This window comes from Dromiciops gliroides, chromosome 2, assembly GCF_019393635.1.
Source record: "Dromiciops gliroides isolate mDroGli1 chromosome 2, mDroGli1.pri, whole genome shotgun sequence".
NCBI lineage: Eukaryota > Metazoa > Chordata > Mammalia > Microbiotheria > Microbiotheriidae > Dromiciops > Dromiciops gliroides.
The window spans coordinates 665461166-665484703 of NC_057862.1; the positions used below are offsets into that span (position 1 = coordinate 665461166).

The window sequence follows — 23538 nt, forward strand, 5'->3', positions numbered from 1 at the left end:
CTGAGAAAACCATAACATCAGTGTGATGTCATGACCTGCAGTGAATTGGATTGAAGTGAGGGAGGGCTGTGCAAGATCACCAACCTCACTCTCCTCCAGAGCCATCTGGGTCCAGTGGCGAGATGTAGATCAGGACAGTTGGAAATAGCCCCAGATGGGGTTAAGTGACTTGCCCAGGGTCACACAGCTAGTATGTATCTGAGGTCAAATTTGAACTCATATCCTCCCAGCTGTGCCACCTAGCTGTCCCATCAGACTGTTATATATCCATGAGGAACTTACATCTTTAAAGTTTGGTATCGTAAAGGTCTTCAGAATTGTCATCTTTTTCTATAGGGCAGTTAGGATGCTGTCTTCTTTGGCATTGCAGAAGGTTTTAAATGAGAAACCAGCATTATATCTTCCTCAGTCTATACCGTTCTGAAAACATTGAGTGGACTCAGAAAGGAAGAGAAAGGGAGGAAGGAATGAAGAGAAGAAAGGAAGAAAACTCTCCTTCTTCCTTCCAAAGTTGGAGGCAGTGGTAAAAAGAAAAGAAAAGCCTGTGAGGGTCTGTTTGCTTGACCTAACTCACTGGTGGCCATGTGGAAGGCTCTCTGTCCTCTACGTAGCACCCTCTGGGTAAACTGTCATGAGAACAGTCAGGTTTTTCTGTAGGTTTGGGTTGTGTTGTAACGCCATAGGTACGTGAGAAGAAGCAGGGATCTTGGAGTCAGAAGACCAAGGTTTGATGCTAACCCCTTCTGTGCTCGCATAACTCTGAGATTCCTCGGATACATTTGGAAGTGATAATACTTGGAGCACCAAGCTCTCGGGGTTGAGAAATGCAGAGTGGGGCATGGCACAGTATTGCAGAGTTGGAAGGTACCTGCAGTGCTGTCCCATCTAAATCCACACCTGATTGCCAGAGCCTTCTGCAAGAGGCCCTGAAGTGAGGGCCTGGAGGGAACCCATTTGGGCCCGTTTGGGGTATCTCTGATGGTTAGAAGTTTATCCTTTGATCACACCTGTATCTACTGCAGTACAATCTCTGTCCGTTGTGCCTAGTTCTGTCCTTAGGCCAAGAACAAGCTTACTCCCTCTCCCATATGACAGCCCTCAAATACCTGAAAACCCCTCGCAGCCCCCTACCTCAGTCCTCAAATTGCCTTTCCAGGTAAAGCACCTCCTGTTCCACCCAGTAATCCCCATCCAAATCTGCTCTACAAAAGGAGGCTGGGACCAGACTTGGGTATTCTCCAGTGAGAAAACGGTCACCAATGTAGGTGGGCACCTTCTCTGCCCACATGGCCACCCAGAATGCTGAGGACTTGTCCAGGGTCAGACTGCCAGTAGATGTCAGGGGTGTTCCTCGAACCCGTCTTCCTGGCTCCGAGGCCATCGCCTCTTATATAAACATGAATCCCTAGTGTTAATGTTATGAAAAATTCCCCCCTCCAGCCTCTTTGGGTGCGCCTGTTCTTCTGGAAGCACGTCGCTGACAAGATACCGCTCCAACCCAAACAGTTTAGGATTCTCAGTCCAGTCATCATTAAAAACACCGCTATGGACATGCTGCACTACTCAGAACCACAACCGAGAATCTGGGGCTGGAGTCAGGTATGGGCCTTGTTTTAACCCCAAACTGTCTGCCCTGGGGAGGGGCTGCGGTTAGCATTTTCCTGAATGTTGTGAAAACGCCCCTCCCTAGTGTCTGCTGCAGCAGCGTAAGCCTGGTCACCCTGGGACATCCATTGATGCCCCGTGTCCGTGGGTCTGTGCCCCAAATAGGAGACTTCATCCTTTACTGTTGGAGTGAATTAGTGGGCTTCCTCCTCTCCTTAAACTATTGTAACTCTTTTATGTCACTCTTGAATCCCTTGGGATATTGTTGGTCCAAGACCTGATTGTGTCTGTGACTGTGCAGAACACCGACAGGACACAGCTTTTGTCTGTCTGGTACAGTTCAGTGTGAGTCCTGTGGGAGCAGAGACACCTTTAAAGGAGGCTCTGCATGTGTGAGGGATACAAAAATGTGCATGGAACAGGCCCTGCCTTGGAGGGGCGAAGAATCTAGTAGGGAAAATAACCCTGTTATTGTTGTTTGATGGTGGTGGTGGTGAGTTGTTTCATTGAGTCTTGTTAGATGAATAACACACACACACACACACACACACACACACACACACACACATACACATATATCTCGCAATGATAAGGGAAACAAAGTGACTTGGGAATTTAGAGGTTGGGGGGCAGAGATCACGTCTGGCTGATTGGGAATGGGAAGGAATAGTGATCATTTGAGCCTAGCTGGTGAAGACACCGGTATAGAGAATAGCACTTGCAAAGAAAACATAGAGTGCATTTGGGGAACCAGTAAATAATGGAGTTTGTCAGGAATATCGAGTACTTTGGGGAGAAGACTGGGGCTGAACAAGTAGGTTGTAGCCCTGTTTGTAAAGGACCTTGATTGCTAAACTGAAATTTGACTTTACTCTGTAGGATGCAGCTGTTTGGTGTGACTTCATTGTCCAGCACTCAGGAGTCTCTTTCTTTTCTCTTACATACTCTGGGTGTATTTTATTTTATTTATTTATTTATTATTATTATTTTTTAAATTTATTTATTTTTTTTTTTAGTGAGGCAATTGGGGTTAAGTGACTTGCCCAGGGTCACACAGCTAGTAAGTGTTAAGTGTCTGAGGCTGGATTTGAACTCAGGTCCTCCTGACTCCAGAGCAGGTGCTCTATCCACTGCACCACCTAGCTGCCCCTCTGGGTGTATTTTAAATGTGCAGTAGGTCTAGAATTATGACCTTCTGGTCTGAACAGCCTGACTTCCTTTAAGTGTGGTTGGCTTGCTTTCCCACTTTGTGGGGTATTCAAAAATAAATTTGCCTTTTTATTAAGGTTTCTTATATGGAGCTTAGGGTTATAAAATGATTGGCTTATTCATGAATATCCCTATTGAAACAGCATTTAAATAGACTTGAAAGGGACAGCTAGGTGGTGCAGTAGATAAAGCACTGGCCCTGGATTCAGGAGGACCTGAGTTCAAATCTGGCCTCAGACACTTGACACTTACTAGCTGTGTGACCCTGGGCAAGTCACTTAACCCTCATTGCCCTGCAAAACAAAAAACAAACAAACAAACAAAATAAATAGACCTGAAAGTTTTCCAACTAAAGGGCCCTTCTCCCTGCCAAGACCAAGTCCTCTACTTGTAATCATGTCTCTGTCACTTTGCCCTGTCAGTCATTCACTCCTTTCTTCATCTCCAGTCTCTCCTCATCTATTGGCTCTTTCCCTGCTGCCTAGCAACCCATCCAGGTCTTCCATATCCTAGGAGAAAAACCATGAACCTTCCCTCCCCTCATGCCATCTTCCTGTATGGGTTCTTTTTTTTCACAGCCACACTCCTAAAGGTCCCATCTACATTCATTGAGTTCAGTTTCAAACCTCTCACTTCTTGCACCCTTTCGAACCAGCTGACTTTTTTTTTTTTTTAGAATTTTATTTTATTTTATTTTTAAATTAATAAAGTATTTTTTTCCGTTACATGTAAAGATAGTTCTCAACCTTTGTTTATACAAGCTTTACAATTTCAGATTTTTCTCCCTCCCTCCCCTCCCTTCCCCCTCCCCTAGACAGCAGGTAATCTGATATAGATTATATATATATATATATATATATATAGAGAGAGAGAGAGAGAGACATAGACATAGACATAATAACATTAATCCTATTTCTGCATTAGTCATGTTATAAGAGAAAAAAATCAGAGCAATGATGGAAAACCTCAAAATAGAAAAAAACCAACAGCATCAAAAACAAAAGAAATAGTATGGTTCATTCAGCATCTATACTCCACAGTTCTTTTTTTTTTTCCTGGATTTGGAGATCCTCTTTCATCACGAGTTCCCTGGAACTCTTCTGTACCATTGCATTGGTGAGAAGAATATAGTCCATCACAGGAGATCAACACTCAATGTTGATGATACTGTGTACAATGTTCTTCTGGTTCTGCTCATCTCACTCATCATCAGCCCATGCAAGACCCTCCAGGTTTCTCTGAACTCCTCCTGCTCATCATTTCTTACAGCACAATAGTATTCCATTGTATTCATATACCACAACTTGTCCAACCATTCCCCAATTGATGGGCACCCCCTCAACTTCTGATTCCTTGCCACCATGTAAAGAGCAGCTATAAATATTTTTGTACATGTGGGTCCCTCTCCCCTTTCCATGATCTCTTTGGGAAAAAGACCCAAAAGTGGTATTGTTGGGTCAAAGGGTATGCACAGCTTTATCGCCCTTTGGGCATAATTCCAAATTGCTCTCCAGAATGGTTGGATCAGCTCACAGCTCCACCAACAATGCATTAGTGTTCCAATTTTCCCACAGCTTCTCCAACATTTATTATTTTCCCTTTTTGTCATTTTAGCCAATCTGATAGGTGTCAGGTGGTACCTCAGAGTTGTTTTAATTTGCATCTCTCTAATCTTTAGAGATTTAGAGCATTTTTTCATATGGGAATAGATAGCTTTGGTTTCTTCATCAGAAAACTGCCTGTTCATATCCTTTGACCATTTCCCAATTGGGGAATGACTTGGGTTCTTATAAATTTGATTTAGTTGCCTATATATTTTAGAGATGAGGCCTTTATCAGAAGTACTGGCCTCAAAAATTGTTTCCCAGCTTCCTGCCTCCCTTCTAATTTTGGATGCATTGCTTCTGTTTGTACAAAACCTTTTTAATTTAATGTAATCAAAATCATCCATTTTGCATTTCATAATATTCTCTATCTCTTGTTTGGTCATAAACTGTTTTCCTTTCCAAAGATCTGAAATGTAGACTATTCCTTTCTCTCCTAATTTACCTATGGTATCACCTCTTATGTCTAAATCGTGTATCCATTTTGACCTTATTTTAGTATAAGGTGTAAGATGTTGGTCTATGCCTAATTTCTGCCATACTATCTTCCAGTTTTCCCAGCAGTTTTTGTCAAATACTGAGTTCCTATCCCAGAAGCTGGAGTCTTTGGGTTTATCAAACACTACATTACTAGTGTCATTTACTACTGCATTTCCCGAGGAACTGGCTGACTCTTGAATGAAGATTCTTAAGTTAACCAGATGCCTCTGAACTGCTCGATCTGATGGCCTTTTCTTCGTTCTTACTCTGCTAGGCTTCTCTGCTGTTTTGGTGATTCTGGGCAATTGTGATAGTTACCTAGTTATAGTTGGACATTCTTTCCCCCCTCGGCTTCCAAGATACTGTTCCGTCTTGTTTCTCCTCCTGTTTGTCTGTCTGATGGATCCTTCCAGCCTCCTTAGCTTAGGTTCCTGAATTTCGTTCTTGTACCTCCTCTAGAGGTTGACTCTCTTGCAGAGACTTTCAGTTGCCATGGATTCGTGGTAGCGCCTCCGAGGAGTACATGTCTAGCCCTCCGCGCTCACCTAGACGCCAGTGCTGGATTGCGAGTTGCCTGCTGGACTTACTTGGGCCTGGATTTCCTATTGCAGTGTCCCCACGATGGATCTCATCTTTCTCCCCAAACTGCTGTGCTCATTCTCCAAACTTCCTTCTTTCCATCATCCTTTGGGTCAGCCAGGTTTGCCATCCTAGTCTCCTTCCTGACCTTTCCTTCTCTTACCCTGACCCCCCAATACCTGGTCATTTGCCCCCACATCTCGTGCTCTCACACTTCTTTCCATTCATAGACTCACTTAGACGTTGACAAACCCTCTGCAGCTGTCCCTTTATAGAATGGCCAGAATAGCCTGTCTCGGACACAGGTCTGACCAGCCCAGCCTCTGCCCTTGCCCACTCAGTACCTCCAGAGGATCTCTGTTGCCTTCGGAATAAACCATAAGCTCTCATCCTGTCCTCCTCCCGCCACCATGTGGCTCCCATAGGCCTCTCCAGACGCCCTGCGGCAAGTCCCCACTTTGGCCCAGCCAACCAATGGTCGTGTGCACTGGACTTGCCATCTTGATGCCTTTGCCTTGTTTGTGCCTGGGCTGAGAACCTTCCCTTCTTCCCCTCAGTCTCCTTGAAGTCATGGCCTCCCTCAAGGCTCAGCTCAGATGCCACTTCCTGAGCCCCACAGCCGTGAATGGTCGTGGCTTCTTCGAATGACTGTATGACTGCTTACCTGTGTGTACACTGTCTCCCTCCCCCACAGAATGGAAGCTTCTAGCACTCTGCCAGGCACACAGACCACAATAAGTGTTAATTGAAAAAAGTGTTCAATTGAATAAGGTCCTGGGGGCAGCTAGGTGATGCAATAGATACAGCACCGTCCCTTGAGTCAGGAGGACATGAGTTCAAATCTCACCTCAGACACTTACTAGCTGTGTGACCCTGGCTAAATCACTTAACCCTGATTGCCTCCAAAAAGAAAAAGAAAAAAAAAATGAATAAAGTGGTTTCACTATAAGAGATGTTGAATATCTCTATGCTTTTAAGATGTCAAATTCTAGCTGCATTTTAAAACTGTTCTTATTTCTGACTTAGTTTACTTCACTTGTTTCTAGTATAAAGTCTAAATGAGTATCCTAAATAAATGCTTTTCAGATTGCTTGTTCATTTAAAAAACAATCTCACTGAGTCCTCATCCAGTATCTCAGGACAAAATATCCTCCCCGTCCTCAGAGTAGCATTTTAGAATTATAAGGGCGTAGAACTGTTCTTGAGGCCTAGGATGTTATTTAAAGACTTTCTGTCACCCGTAGGAAAATCTGTTCCTTATTTTTAAAAATGCTTTTGAGAGCGACCAGCAGTTCTCTTCAAAGTCCTCCCCTTTCTCATGCTCTTTCTGTTCTTCTGGTTATAAGTCACAGAATTTCAAAATCCAAAGAGACATTGGCAGCCTTCTCATCCAATCTATCCCTCCCAAGGATTGCTCACCACCGTATCCTCAGTGAGTAACCCTCCAGTCTTTTCTTCTTGGAGACCTCCGCTAAAGGAATCCCACAGTGTCCTAAGCAAGTCCACCCCACTTTGGGGTAGCTCTGATTGTCATGAGGCTTTCCCGGACACCAGACCTCAGTTTAATTCTTTGCAACTGTCACCCAGTGCTCCCAATTCTTCCCTATAGGACCAGACAAAACAAGCCTGATCTTTCCATGTGTTGGCCCTTCAAAAGACTAAAAGAAGCGATTGTGCTTCCTTCCCCGATCAAGAAACCCATTGAGAAACCACAGGAACTAGTCTTTTTCCATCCTATAACTGGATAAAAGTTAGCCAAAAGCCAGAAGGCAAAAGGAAATAAAATATATCATCAAAGCCAATGCCAACACAGGAGAGGTTCCCAATGTGACAAGACACAGGCCAGGAAACACAGCCTGCAAAGCTCCGTATCTGGAGGAAAGAAGAGTGCAGGCCCCCAGGAAGCCCCAAGGTACAACTTTGGGTGTGCTAGAGGGTGGAGGCTGGAAGCAGGGCTGGCCCTCGTGCAGAGGAGAGCTCAGTGGCTCTGAGATGCTGGTACGGGACCCAAAGACCCAGCACGCTGAACTTGGCAGGTCAGGCCACTCCACCCACAAGGACAGCAGGGGGAAGAGGAGCCAGGCCCGGGCACAAAACCTCAATTCAGGAACTAAAACTGAAGAGATTTAAATGTGTATCCAAAGTTATTGCAAATGTAGGGATCCCCAAACAAGGAGAAAGTAACTGTAATAACTGTAAGCATAAACCTCAAAGGGAAAAATCGATTCCCCACAAATACTATATTCCACCTAGAAGAAATGAAGCAAGAGACATCAAATTAAAAAAACCTCCGGAGGAGAGGATTGGCCAGAGAATAAGTAATTTAGAAGAGAAAGTAGTAAACATTCCTCAAGAAATCAACTCTTTGGGGCAGCTAGGTGGCGCAGTGGATAAAGCACCGGCCCTGGATTCAGGAGTTCCTGAGTTCAAATCCGGCCTCAGACACTTGACACTTACTAGCTGTGTGACCCTGGGCAAGTCACTTAACCCCCATTGCCCTGCAAAAAAGAAAAAAAAAAAGAAATCAACTCTTTGGGGGCAGCTAGGTGGCAAAGTGGATAGAGCACCGGCCTTGGAGTCAGGAGGACCTGAGTTCAAATTTGGCCTCAGACACTTGACAACTTATTAGCTGTATGACCCTGAGTAAGTCACTTAACACCAATTGCCTCACTCCCGCCACCCCCCCCCAAAAAAAAAAAAAAAAAAAAGGAAATTGACTCTTCTATGTGAGCCTTCAGGTCTCCCTGACAGTGGCTCTTCTGGGCCTTGCCTCCTCAGGTATAACAGTGTTCTTCTTGCTACCAACACTGGCCACCAGTTAGCCCTTTGGTGTTCTACCCTCTCCCATGCTAAAGTTTATAGTACAGTGATAGAGAAAACTGAAGTAAAATAAAGAATTCAGCCGCTCCGGCTTATTTCTGTCGTCAGTACCTCCCAAACCACAGAACCCATTCTTTGACGGTTCTCCTTTCCCACGCCTCAAAAAGGAACAGAATAGAATGAAGTAGAATGAACTTGCCTCCACTTTCTGATGCCAGCCTGTAACATCTTACTTGGCTGGGGAGTTTACTCTGTACCTGCAGAAGCACCTTTAGAAAACTTTGGCTCTCTTCAGCATGTTGTGGTCCTTTCCAGCTGTCCCTCTTCCAGACATCTGCAGGTGCAGCTAGAAAGGAGAGACAGGGCTGGCCTCTCAGGGGACAGGAAATGAGAAACGATTTAATCCATGCCAGGTCGACCTTGTGTACTGGGAATCTAGCAATAGCTGGACGGCTCAGTGGATAGAGCACTGACCGCGGAATCAGGAAGACTCATCTTCCCGAATTTAAACATGGCCTCAAGAAGCTTACTAGCTGGGTGACCCTGGGAAAGTCACTCAATCCCGTTTGGCTCATTTGTAAAACAAGCTGGAGAAGGAAATGGCAAATCACTTCAGTATCTTTACCAAGAAAACCACAAATGGGGTCACAGAGAGTCAGACATGAATGAAAAAATGACTGAACAACAACAACCACTGAGAATCTGGAGAGTTTCTTGTTGTTCAAAAAAAGAAGGAAAAAAAAGGTGATTTCTGGAAATGTCAGACCCGTGAGCATGAACTTGCTTGTGGGCAGCTTTGTAAAATGGAGTACAAAAGAGTTGGTGTAGTTCATTGATTGAAGACACACCAATGCCATTTTTCATTTCTTACGGGATTACCGGATGGTTCATCAGGGAAATGACTAGTGATGTTTAGTAAGAAGTCTGATGAAGCATCATGACATTCTGGTGGACACAAATTGACGCAAGATAGGCTGGGTGATGGCAGTACAGTTGGGTACATTTGAAGCTGGTTGGACAGCTACACCAAGAGTATTGATTAATTGGACCACTGTCACCCTGGGAGGGAGGCCTCTTTTACCATCATGGAGGACTCTTGCCTAGGGTCTGTCTTGTTCATCCTTGCCATCCTCCATTCCTGTCAGAGACTTAGCATGTCTAGCAGATTGGCAGATGAAGTGGCGTGGGGGGATGGTTAATGTGTTTTAAGACCTCAGTGGGCTGGGATGATAGCCTTAAAACAAGGTGACATTTAATGGGTGTGCATTTCATTTCAGTAGTACAGTGGATAGAGCCCAAGCTCAGATCCTTCCTCTGATAGATCCTTGTGTGATGCTGAGCAAATCACTTACTCTCTCTGTATCTCAGGGGCATTGTCTGTAAAATGAAGGGGTTGGAATCAGTTTTCTCCAAGGTTCCTGCCAATTCTACAACTCTGATATTTTTATTCTAAATGTAAAGTCTTATGTTTTGGTTCAGAAAATCATTTACATCAGTGTAGGAGCAGGGACATTGACTTGACAAAAGTGCATGTGAAAATGTGGGAGGTTTTAGTTGACCATAATTACATTCAGCAGACGTCAGCTGTGAACGATGGCTGCTGAAACATCTAGCGGGATCATAGGCGACATTATTGGAAGTGTGAAGACCAGGTCAGGGGAGGTGATGCTACTCTGAGCAGAGCTCCTGCAGAATACTGAGCTCAATGTGGAGGGCCACACTTTATGAGAGCCAGATGAGGAGTGAGTGATGAAAGGAAATGAAGTGTGCTCTGTGTGAAGAAGAGAAGACTGAAGGGAGTCATTTGGTGATTTGTGTCCCTTGAATAAGAATTATCCATGGGGGGGGGGGCGCGGGGCGCTAGAAGCGTGAGAGCCTTGCATTGGGCTGTCTGTGTAAACAAGTCTTTTCTCTCCCTTTTCAGAACGTGCCCACGATGGGCATCGTAGCTGTTGTCCTGGCCACCCATCTGTGTGATGAAGTCAGTTTGGCAGGTTTCGGATATGATCTCAACCAGCCCAAGACCCCTTTACACTACTTTGACAACCTCTGCATGGCAGCAATGAATGATCAAACAATGCATAACCTGACCACAGAAACCAAGTTTCTGCAAAGGCTCGTGAAAGAAGGGACTGTGAAAGACCTGAGTGGAGGAATACATTGTGAATTTTAAAGATTTTTAAGAGTAACTTGGCATTTTAACCCAAGAGGGCGGCTTTGAATGGGACTCCACAAACAGGTTGCCGACCCTGTTCTTCATATTTTTCATTGTGTTAACATTTTGAAAAATAGCTGGGATTTTTTTCTTACTCTTAAAAAAATCAGTTTATTTTCTTGTGTTATTTATTTGAGGTCAGTGTTTGTTTTTGCACAATATTTTTGTAAGTTGATTTTAAGAACTGAACTTAGTGGAAAGATTTTTAAAGAGAATTTACGTGATGTTGTTTTATTCTATTTTGGAAGAGAATTTACATTTTCGAAATCTGTCTACATACTGCACATAGAATACCGTGTAATTAGGGGGGGAGGGGGGAGGGAAGAAGTGTCCGTTGTTTTCTGGTGGTTTCTACATTTTTATTTTCTAGTGTGTTATCTTACTTGGTTGTATGAATCTGTGAAATTCTTCCAAGGCTGTGCGGAGCGGGGCTAAAGGCCAGCAGAGCTGGGGGTGCAGTTTTACTGGGGCACAGGCTGCTAGCAGAGGGAGTGAAGAGCCCGGTCCTGACTGAAGTCTGCAACACTTACTAGAACACCCTGTCTGAACCTCTAAGTCAGGTGAGGGGACCGGGCTGGGGTCCAGGACGGCCCGGACAGAGTCTCCCCATCTTTATCTAAGTAACGGAAGAGAAATAGTGGCTGTTGGGCAGCCCAAAGTGGGGGTCCATGAGACTTGATTTTGCTGCTCTTTGTGGTTTGTTGTTTTTCCTTTCACTTCTGGTAGTTCTGCCCCACTCTCTTCATTCGAGATGCTCTGCTGTGTGCTCCTAAATGAGACCTTCCCTTGAATATTGTTGCTTTTGTAAGTGCTGCAAAGCTTCTGTTATCCAGAATTTCCAGAGAATAATCCATCCTGGATAAGATAGGTGAGAGTTTCCACTATAGCTTTTTCTAGTTGATGGAAATCTTTCTTAACTATGGTAGGTATTTCCTGACCTTCAAATGTTGTGTTTTGCTCTAGGTGTAGGGATAGAAGCAGATAGAGTTGGTTGGTATGAGCTTACCTCATGGCTTCTCACCGTTGTACACACAGACAGGGAGTGACCTCCCCTCCCTGCTAAACAAGAGGCCTGGTTGGTGGCAGATTGTGAAACCCTGGGGAGGTGCACTTGACTTTCTTCTTGGCACACATGCCCATCCGTCTGTGCACACGTTCTCTGCCTGGGCTCTTTCGAGCTACATGATGCTGAAGAGCCAAGAGTTGTCTTCTGCGCACCCAACCACCTCAGGCGACGGAGATGCCCTCTTCTCTGCAGCCAGGGTCTCCAGCTGCTGCCCCCATGGCTGCCCCCACCGTTCCCCAGCTGCTGCTCTCTTCCTGTGCCCCTTTGTGTCTCTCTTGCTTACTGTTTGTCGTATCTCCTGGTTTTAGGGGGTTGTTTCTAGAAGGCCAGTTCTGTGGATGCTATCAGCCCACTGTGCCTGGTGTGCAGGGTTTGGGCATTCACAGTCTCTCAGCAGTTTTCACTGGAATCTTGGAGGGTGAGTCTCTTCTTATTGTTTCCATTGCACCTCATTTGTCATAGGTTATTTCTTTAATCAGACATTCTTCCCTTTAATTTTTTTTTTACTTAAGAATCCAGAGTCACTGATAATTTTGTGTCTTTTCACACACACACACACACACACACACACACCCCAAAATAAAACCTTGCAAACATAAAATAAGTTAGTTGTGAAACAACTTTGGAAAAAATTTCCCTTTTTGTATCTCAGACTACATTTAAATGACACTAGAAAATACAGACTAATTTAGTAGCAATTTAAAAAAAAACAACTATATTCAGCCTAGAACCCTGAACAGGGCTTGGAAAAATGCTTTGGGGGATATGGGGATAAATAGGTCTAAATATAGTCCCTTAGTTTTTTAAAAACAGAATTAAACCAAGCTCTTAACAAAGCACTTTTAGTTTTCTAGAAGTCTTTTTGTGTCTGTTAAATGACCTGTTTTTTATCATTTATTTATTTTGTTTTATAAATTAATATAATATAAATTATGTTTATATACACAAATCATTTTGACATAAAGGACTTGACCCTAAGTCACTTAAAAACAAATCCAGGGGCAGCTAGGTGGCGCAGTGGATAGAGCACCGGCCCTGGAGTCAGGAGTACCTGAGTTCAAATCCGGCCTCAGACACTTAACACTTACTGGCTGTGTGACCCTGGGCAAGTCACTTAACCCCAATTGCCTCATTAAAAAAAAAAAAATTAAAAAAAAAAAAACAAATCCAGCCCACCTTTCATTTTCTTGTCAGATGAGCTGTTTGATTTGACACATCGAGTTGGTCAGAAGGGTCCCCTGGGCTTATATGTATATAGAAAGGCGTTTGTACAAAAGAATGCCGTGACGGAATCTTTAATCTAATAATATGTTGTAAAAAATAGTTGATGAAGGATTTGTTTCAATAATATACTAGCAACTCTTTGGCCCGTTTATTACACAAAGAATTGCTGGATTTTCTTTGTAGGTTGCTAAGGGCTTCAGAAGCTTTTAAAACAGATCTGAAGAGCGGGGCTAAAATTAACCAGTAAATGTCGCTCAGAATCGTTCCTTACTTTCAGTCTCAAAATGACTTGATGTGTAGATTATCTCTTTAGTTTTCAAAAATGATTGATCCCTATACCAAGATAAATAGTATAGAATAGAGGAAGAATACTTCTTGTGATGATTTTTACAAGTAAAAGCTCCTTGGGTTTGAAGCAGGTTTTTTAGTGTAATTATCTAGCACCCTCCAAACGTTACAATAGTGAATCTATGCTTTCTCTCTCACACACACACACATAGGTGCGCACACACACATACACACACACACAGCTGAAGAACCAAGGGCAGCCTCAAACAAAGGCCCCTCTTGTTTGTTCCTGGTTATTTCAACTGCTCCCACGCCAGGGATGAAAGGAGACTTTCTTCAACCTCAGAGCAAAGCTGAGCTCCTAGTTCCTCCTTCATGATCAGTTAACCAGACCTCTCATGCTTCCTATTTAGAGGGTGATTACTTAATGTCCTTTGAAGAATTTTATGAAGTCACGTGAAGGATGGTGGACAGATCTCAGGGTACAAACCACAGATACGCAATCCAGCCAGACACCAGCTCAACCTACATCTTGCTTCACAGCTGACACATGACTGTATGTCTCAGGTACATAAACACTTAAAGAGCAAGAAAAGTCACACAGGATGCTGGTTCCTTGGAAATAAATGGTATGTGAGTTACTTAAAATTGAGGCTAGTGACGATTCGTTACATCAGAATAAATGCACACATATGCAACTTTAATAAATGACTAGAAAGTAACATAGGAAACCACAGTGAGCCCATAGGTAATCATTATCTGGCCTCTTAAATGTTAGCCTTGCTGTCTTTAATAGTCGGGGACGTGATTTCAGCTTGTGAATGAGTCTTCCCCTAGGATGGAGATCCCAACCCTTCCCCCCATCAGAAATGGCTCTTCATGAATTTCTGCAGCTGAAAAGCTACATTGTTTGATGTCCACCCATGTGGGAATAAGCCTCTCCAAACATGACCTGGCCTACAGATCCCAGACTAACCCCTCCCTAGGTCTGTGCTCATGGCCTTCCCAATGTGGTAGAACCTGACAGAGTTTGTGTTTCCTTGGCACGGAAACCCAGGCTCATCTTCATTCTACTGTGAGGCATGGAAGTATAATTGTCAGGAAAGAAATGTCTTTCTAATTTCTAATAGTCAGTATTTATTTGTTCACTTTAGTAATGATATGGTAAACAACCAGAAAAAAATCGATATAATAGAATATCTTGATTTTCCAATTTAAAAACCCTCTGATTAAGGTTTGCATTTTTAAAGATGTTATGTTAAGAAAATAGCTTAGGGGCAGCTAGGTGGCACAGTGGATAGAGCACCAGCCCTGGAGTCAGGAGTACCTGAGTTCAAATCCGGCCTCAGACACTTAACACTTGCTAGCTGTGTGACCCTTGGCAAGTCACTTAACCCCAACTAACTCACTAAAAAAAAAAAAAAAAAGAAAAGAAAAGAAATAGCTTATAGGGCAGCTAGGTGGCACAGTGGATAAAGCACTGGCCCTGGATTCAGGAGGACCTGAGTTCAAATCCAGCTTTAGATACGACGCTTACTAGCTGTGTGACCCTGGGCAAGTCACTTAATCTTCATTGCTCCGCCAAAAAAAAAAAAATTAGTATGATTGGAAGGCATTTAATAAAATAAATAAAAATATAGTTTAAAAACATGGTTAATAAAAAGAAAATAGCTTATAGGAAGGCATTCTTAAATCATTTTCTACCCAGAGAAAATGTAAGGTGTTGCTTTTATGTGTTAGGCTGAGGTCTGAGACCTGCCAAACACAATGATTTCTATCCATTGTACTCTGGGATGAGAATAAAGCTAATCTGTTTTTAGAAAATAGGTTGTTGAATAAATTGTATATTCAGCCACATCACCTCATAGCAGCAATAGTATTAAATCTGGTTGGGAACCAACTTTTAAAACTGAAATATATTTCTACTCTGTCATCTGCTTATCTCTCCACCCATCCATCTATCCATCTATCTATCTATATCTATCTATCCATCCATCCATCCATCCATCTGTCTGTCTGTCTGTCTGTCTAGTATTTCCTCATTCAGGAGAAAACTAGTTCCAGGGAAAATTGTAAACAAGATAGCCTGTCCATTTAAAATGCTGAATAAGCCCTGGAGGAAAGGATCAACCTCCATTGCCAGCCAGTGTTATTAACTTCTACAGTGGTATAGAAGAAGGTGCTGAGAGAGTTGCCCAAGAACAACAGTTTCTCACAGCAAATGAATAGTCAATAGCAGGACCATTGGAGAGTTAGCTGAGTTGAGTTGTTTGATTTTTTTTAATTGCCATTGAACCTAAATGAACAACACAGAACTGAGCTCCCTAGAGGGCACGTATCTGGTGTACCTTAGGGATACTTTAGCAAATACTTCTTGAGGTTTGATTATCTGCTTAAAAACTGTAGTTCAATCTTGATTAAAATGGTAACCATCATAACTAACCAATTGTATTGAACATTACTCATTTGCAGGGTAAGGAGAGAAAGCAATAAATAATGAAGCCATTTGCCCCTGAAAGTTTGGAAATCACAGTGACTTTTTAAAAGCAGGAAAAAAAATAACTGAGCAGGTTTTGTAATGACTTCATAAGGATCCAGGCATCCTATGAAGAAAACTTGTCGATTATATGCAGAATTGATATTTACCCTCCCTCTCGAAAGATTTACAAAAGTAAAAAATTAAATAGAAATGTGTTGCATTGGAATTCAGACTATTAACTGGAAGATTTTTTTGTACCTGAAATTAGATTTTTTGCAACAAAGGTAGTTGTTAGCAGAATTTATTGTACAGTATTTGGAAACTAAGCTAACATGCCCTTTTGTGGCCTAGTCATTTCTTGTCTGTTCATTTTCACTATCCTATCTTAGTTATGAAAGGCCCCAAATAAGAGACAGTCTACTTTAGACATCTCTCCTTTGTCAAGACAAATGCAGTACTGAAAATGGTGGGGTAGAAGAAAGTGCCCTTGTGGGTTTTTTTAAGTCATGTATAATCCTGCCAAATGGCTTGACTTGGTTTTTTAGTGTACGTCCTGTATAATTCTATCTACCTCACAAAAAATGTTCAGAAAATAGGGTAATAATGTTAATGTGCTTTGAGATCCTTCAGTGGAAGAGATAAGAAAGGGCTGGTTCCAGCCATCATTGAAAACAGCACATGAAGCAGCCAGAACAGCACGAATGACTTTGATGATGTTTTAAAGAAATGTCAGAACTTACTTGTTGGCTTTTAAAATGAAGAACACGAAAAACGAAATTTTAATAAGTACAACAAACAGTACTAAATTGTGGTCAGGTTAAGAGAACAGGAGACAGACATGCACATCTGCAGACCAAGAGATGAAAGAAACATGAGACGCATAGAAGAGCTTTTGTGCTGAATCTACTTCAATCACACTGTATACAGTTCATTTGGATTATAAGCAATGGTTCATTGTCGCCGTCTTCCCTGCCCCTTAAAAGCTGATGGAATCGCCAGCAATTAACACAACCTTTTCTGTACTGAGAATTACTTTTCTCCTTTTGTTTCTAAAGTTTATTTTTTAAATAAAGGTTGATTTTCCAATGGAATTTTTATGTTTTGGATATGTTTGAAGGAATGATTTGGGTTTCAGAAATTTGCTTTAGGGTGACCAGCAAGATGACTGAGCAGTTGTTTTCTTGCTACCCACCTACCCACAGACCTCATGGAATGAAACTATACACCAAATATAGTGTTAGTAATGCTGAACCCCATCCCCCAGATTAAAAGTCAGAATCACTACATCAGGTAAAACATGCTGTTACTAATAGGAGATAATCTGAGTCCCCAAAGCTCGTCTTCAGCATCCTTACCCCTCAATCCACTGCTGGATACCGTGAGCACAAGCAACCTTGCAGCCTTGTCATTCAGCATCTGATTGTAAGGATTCCTGACCCACCCCCTCATGTCAATGACATGGCCTGACACTCTCCCTTCCCGCTCCACAAAAGGCAGCAGACATTGATTTGGCTACTATGGGAAGGGTATACGATTGGGTGCTGTGGGAGAAGAGAATACAAGGAGTAGATGGGAAAGTTTGAGATTGAGAAGTGGGATCTTGCCCCAAAGAGGAAAGGAAAGCGCACCATGGGGAAGTGTGTGTCTGTGAAGGATAGGGCCTTGTGAGGCATTTTCTTTAGGGGGGTACCATCTTCACCAAGAAAAGACTGACTCTGAATAGTGCAACCTACATCAGGAGAAGGGACATATGAACCCCTAAGGGGGATGGGGGGTGGACATGGGAATAGAACATGGAAGCAGAGGTAAGATAATAATTCATCCTTTACTAGTGTGCTCTGCTTATGATAAGCTATAGGGGACAGCTAGTTCAATTGCGTAGAGACGGGTAGGTTTGGGGAGTAAAGAACAAGAAGCAGGTCAGGCCAGAATACAGAGTGCAAGAAGGGGAGTGAAGTGTAACAATTTGGAAAAGAAGGTTGAAGTCGGATTCTGAAGGATTTTAAAAGCGAACCTAATTTATGCATGATCTTAAAGGCAATAGGGAGACATGAGTTTATTAAGTGGGAGAGTGACATGGTCAGACCTGGGCATTAGGAAAATCACTTAAGTAGCTATGTGGAACGTGGTTTGGAATGGGAAGAGACTAGAGACAAGGAGACCAATTTGGGGGCTATTGTAAAATCATCTAGACATGAAGTGATAAGGGCTTAAACTCAACTAAGGTATTGGTCATGTGAGCCTTGTGGGAATAAACATCAAAGTGTAAACACAACTATTTACAGGGAAAATACTATCTTAAAGGAAGAGAATATTAAAAAAAATTTTATTTCAATTTTTTTGGTGGGGGCAGGGCAATGAGGGTTAAGTGACTTGTCCAGGGTCACACAGCTAGTAAATGTCACGTGTCAGAGGCCAGATTTGAACTCAGGCCCTCCTGAATCCAGGGCTGGTGCTTTATCCACTGTGCCATCTAGCTACCCCAGAAGATAATATTTTTTTAAATTAATAAAATACGATCGCTCCAAAAAACATCCAAATAAGGTCATAGGAAAATGCCCAGAGCAGCAAAACTCACAGAAGAATGTGCTGAAATCATCTTCTAACCAAGAATGGCTTGGAAGGTCAGAAGGAGGCAGCTGCTGTGCTGATACAGGAGTCGGGCCCAACCCCACAGTCACGATGACACAGATGCAGTCTGAGGAAGTCCTCACCAGAGAAGGAGACCCCCAGAGCCTCTGAATCAGCTGAAGCACCAGTGTCATCTGGAACTAAGCTCACAGTCTGGTGAGAGGGCTGAACCCTGGGCAGGGGAGAGACTACAGGGGTCTATGCTGGTGCTAAGGCAGAACTTGGATTTTACACCCCTGCTGAGAACCAGGAGGTAGGCTTGAGTAGAAGTGGCCCAGGTCAGGGAGGGGCACAAGCTCATCGGAGCTAACAACCACAACACACAAAGCTGGTTGATTGGCAAGTCGGTCTGGGGTCATCTAGGACCAGGAAACAGGCCTGGTGAGGGAAGAACCTGATCCTCCTTAAATCATACCACCTGGGACTTCTTAAGCTTGGGATACTGCAGCCTGGACACAGTGCCCCACTTTAAGGAGCTAAAAGTCAAGTAAAAGAAAGGCAAGATGAGCCAACAGAGAAAGGTGAGGACCATAGAAAGTTTCTTCAGTAACAAGGAAGACTGAGGTGCACCCTCAGAGGAAGATGTCAACATCAGGGCCCCTATATCTAAAGCTTCCAAGAAAAATATGAATTGGTCTCAGGCCATAGAGGTGCTCAAAAAGGACTTTGAAGATAAAATTAGAGAGGTAGAGGAAAAAATGGAAAGAGAAATGAGAGTGATGCAGGAAAGACATAAGAAAAAAGTCAACAGCTTGAAAAACCAAATTGGCCAAATGGAAAAGGAGGTACAAAAGCTCTCTGATGAAAATAATTGCCTAAGAATGAGGATTGAACAAATGGAAGCCAGTGACTTTATGAGAAACCAAGACACAATAAAGCAAATCCAAATGAATAAAAAAATAGAGGGCAATGTGAAATATCTTCTGGGAAAAACTGCTGACCTGGAAAATAGGTCCAGGAGAGATCATTTGAAAATTATTGGTCTACCTGAAAACCATGATCAAGGAAAGAGCTTAGACACCATCTTCCAAGATATTCTCAGGGAAAATTGCCCTGAAATTCTAGAAGAAGAAGCTAAAATAGAAATTGAAAGAATCCTCCAATCACCTCCAGAAAGAGATCCCCAAAAGAAAACTCCTAGGAATATTATAGCCAAATTCCAGAGCTCTCAGGTCAAGGAGAAAATATTGCAAGCTGCCAAAAAGAAAGAATTCAAGTACTGTGGAGCCCCAGTCAGGATAGCACAAGCTCTAGCAGCTTCTACATTAAAGGACTGGAGGGCATGGAATATGATATTCCAGAGGGCAAAGGAAATGGGATTACAACAAGAATCACCTACCCAGCAAAACTCAGCATTATCTTTCAGTGGAAAAAATGGGACTTTCATGAAAAAGAAGACTTTCAGATATTTGTGATGAAAAGACCTGAACTGAATGGAAAATTTGACTTTCAAATACAAGACCCTAGAGAACCATAAAAAAAAAAATTGGAGCTGGGGGACATACCTGGGGTCATGCAGTGGGCGACTGTCTTGTGTCTGAGGCCAGGTTTTGGCTGGGATCCCCCTGGGTCCAGGGGTGATGATTTGTCCACTGTGTCACTTAGCTAGATGATAACATCTTTAGGGTTAAATTGAGGGGTGAAGGGAATTCACTGGAGGAGGGGGAAGGACAGAAGTGAAATCCTACATGAAAGTAACAGGAAAAGGCTTATGGAGTGGGGGAAGAGATGGGAGAGGAGCAGGGCAGTAAATGAATTTTACACTCTTCAGAAAAGGCTCAAAGATCTTAAACTCATCAGACCTGCCTCAAGGAGGGACTAACACACACACACACCCAACTGGGTGGAGTAATCTATTTAATCTGGGCAGTAAATGAGCCTAACACTCATCAGAATAGGCTCAAAGACCTCAATCTCATTAGAATTGGCTCAAGGAGGGAATAATGTACACACTCAATTGGGTGAAGTAATCTCTCTAACCCCATAGGAAAATAGGAGGGGAAGGGGATAGAGAGAGGGGCAAAATAAGGAAGGGCAGAGTGGGGGAGGGGACAGAGAAGCAAATCCCTTTTGAAGAGTGATAGGATGAAAGAAGATGGATAAGAGAATAAATATCATGGGGAAGGGAATAGGATATAAGGGAAACAACAATAGTACTAATGAAAAAGAGAAAAGGGGGGAAATTCTACAAAAAATATTTATAGCAACTCTTGGTAGAGGCTAAGAATTGAGAATCAAGGGAATGTCCATCAACTGAGGAATGATGGAAAAAGCTGTGTTATATGATTGTAGTGGAATGGACTTGTGCTACAGGAAATGACAAGCAGGATGATCCCCCCAAAACCTTGAAAGACTAATGAACATTGATGTATAGTGAAGTGAGCAGAGCTGGGAGGACATTGTGAGTAGTGACAGTGGTATTGTTCAATGAGTAACTGTGAATGACTTAACTACTCTCAGCAGTGCAATGATCCAAGACAATCCCAAGGAACTAATGAGGAAGCATACTATGCACTGCTATAGAAAGAACTGATAAAAAGAACACTTGTGGATTGTACATATATAACCTGATTGTGATCTTGTGGAGGGGGGAGGAAAGGGAGGGAGGGAGGGAGAAAAATTTAGAACTCTAAATCTTATGAAAATGAATGTTGAAAACTACCCTTACATGTAAATGGAAAATAAAATAAATGTTTGTTGAAAGAAAAAAAATAACCAAGCAGCTTTCCAAGTGTTTGGGGATAACCCTGAGCCTGCACACCCCTTATCACCTGAGCTTGTAAATAGGGGAAGTAAGACCCATTCATCCTGCCAACAAGGCTGCTGAAGGGATGACCTGGATACATCACTCCCATGTGACGCCTTCCATGATTGACCTCAGCCATTGATCCACCCCTGGACCCAGGATTGTGTGTTGCACGTACTTACTACACCTCCCTTGGTGCAGAGAAGTGATTCCCAAGCCAACTCCCAAATTATAAGCAGCAGACAGCAAAATGATACAGTTGAAGATAGAGGAGCACTATCAGTTTGATTATACTGCTGTACCATGAGTGTGGTCAGCACCAAAGTGGGGATTGTGCAAAGTCAGCCAATGGTGCAGAGGCCGAATGAAAGACTCCACCTTTAAATCTTGCTCAAACTTTGGGCACATCTGCAACTAACCTGCAGGAGATGGTGGTCCAGAAATACCCTTGCACGTGAACACTTAGCTGAGGGGGCATGAAATCCATCTCCTCATGATAAGTGTACCAAGTGGAGCAGCCAGGTGGCACAGTGGATAGAGCACGGGCCCTGGATTCAGGAGGACCTGAGTTCAAATCTGACCTCAGACACTTTACACACTTAATAGCTGTGTGACCCTGGGCAAGTCACTTAACCCCAATTGCCTCACGTAAAATTTAAAAATAAATAAATAAATAAGTGTACCGAGCAGGACACTTGTGCTCTCATAGGGAAGCTGCTTACTCTTATTTAGAAAAGTTGCTGGCCACACTCTACCTGCTTGCTGCCTTGGGGCACTAATAAAATACTGTCACCTTTCCAAAAAAAATTAATAAAATACAAGCATGATAATCATAACTTGAAATGTGCATAGATTAAATAATTTACAATAGATTGAAAGTGACAAAGTGGATTAAAAAAACACACAAAGCCCATAAATAAAAAAAAATCTAAAAATAAAGACATGCAAAATGAAAGTGAGAGATCCAGAACAAAATCTATTATGCCTCAGGTGATTCCAAAAAAGTAAGAGTTGTAATTGTTCTATCAGTTAGAGGAAAATATAAACCTAACTCATAACTTTAAATATTAATGGATTAAATATCTAATAAAACAAAAAAGAGTGACATTGTATAAAACAAAACTCTTTAATATGTTGCTTACAAGAAACACATTTTATTTTATTTTTTATTATTTTTTTTTAGTGAGGCAATTGGGGTTAAGTGACTTGCCCAGGGTCACACAGCTAGTTAAGTGTTAAGTGTCTGAGGCCGGATTTGAACTCAGGTACTCCTGACTCCAGGGCCGGTGCTCTATCCACTGCGCCATCTAGCTGCCCCAAGAAACACATTTTAAAAATAAAGGCAGGGGCAGCTAGATGGCGCAGTGGATAGAGCACCGGCCCTGGAGTCAGGAGTACCTGGGTTCAAATCTGGCCTCAGACACTTAACCCTTAACTAGCTGTGTGACCCTGGGCAAGTCACTTAACCCCAATTGCCTCACTAAAAAAAAAAAAGGCACACAAATATAAAGGCACACAAATAAAATTGGGGGAATGGGGAAAAATTTACTATGTATGAAGTGAATCCAAAAAAGCAGGAGTTGTCATCATGTTATCAGACAAAGCAAAAACAAACATTCACAAGTAAGAGGAGATAAACAAAGAAACTATATTGTGCTGAAAGGAACCAAAGAAAATAAACCAATATTAGTAATAAACTTATACTCTCCAAATGCCTTAGCATCCAGATTCTTAAAGGAAACATCTGAGTTTCAAGAAGACAAAGACAGTAACACAATAGTGATAGGAGACTTCAGTATCCTTCTATCAGTTTTGGTTGTCAAACAGAAAGATGAACAAAACAGAAAATATGGGACTAAGTAAATTTCTGGAGAAACTAGAATTAAAAGACTTATGATGTCTTCTAAATGGGACAGTAAATGGATATACATATTTCTCTGCACCATGTGGAACTTTTATAAAAATTGACCATGTGCTAGGGCACATATTGCAAACATATGTAAAAAGGCAAAAATAATCAATACATCCTTTACATACCATGATGCAATATGAATAGAAGTTGGTTCAGGGACCACAGACAAAAGATACAGATACAAATGAAGACAACAATAAAATCTTAAATAATGTGTGGGCCAAAGAATAAACCATAGAAACAATAACTGTAAAAGAAAATTATAGTTATGAAACAACATACCAAAATTTCTGGGATGCAACTAAAATAGTCCTTAGGGGGGGAAATCATATCCTTACTATCATACATGAACAAAATATAAAAAGAGAAGATTAATAAACTGAATGTGTGTTTTTAATTAGAAAACAAAACAAACAAGCAGAAAAGAAGAAATATTAAAAATTAGGGCAGAAATAGAAAAATTGGAAACAAAAAGATCCCGTAGAAATAATATTAAAGGATTTTTCTGAAAATGACTAATAAAATTGATAAACCTTTAGGCAGTCCAATTAAAAAGAAAAGAGCAGAAAACCAAATCAGTAAAATTGCAAATTAGCTAAGTGAAATCACAGAGAAACCAGAAGAAAGAAAAAAAAATGTATTATTAGAATGTATTATATGCAGTTATATGCTAACAAAAC

General features: G+C 42.1%; 1 protein-coding gene across 5 annotated transcripts in view; it reads left to right on the forward strand.

Moving 5' to 3' along the window:
* ST3GAL5 (ST3 beta-galactoside alpha-2,3-sialyltransferase 5) overlaps positions 1–12830 on the forward strand; it is a 63489-nt gene extending 50659 nt beyond the window's left edge. For 4 of the 5 annotated variants that reach the window (XM_043985505.1, XM_043985501.1, XM_043985502.1 and 1 more), the window contains exons 6-7: positions 1441–1599; positions 10222–12830. In XM_043985505.1, the coding sequence (XP_043841440.1) occupies positions 1441–1599; positions 10222–10470 (408 nt within the window). In that variant the 3' untranslated portion in view covers positions 10471–12830. The remainder of the gene's footprint in view (positions 1–1440; positions 1600–10221) is intronic. The other variant, XM_043985503.1, reaches the window with a different exon arrangement.
* Positions 12831–23538: the final 10708 nt, after the last annotated feature.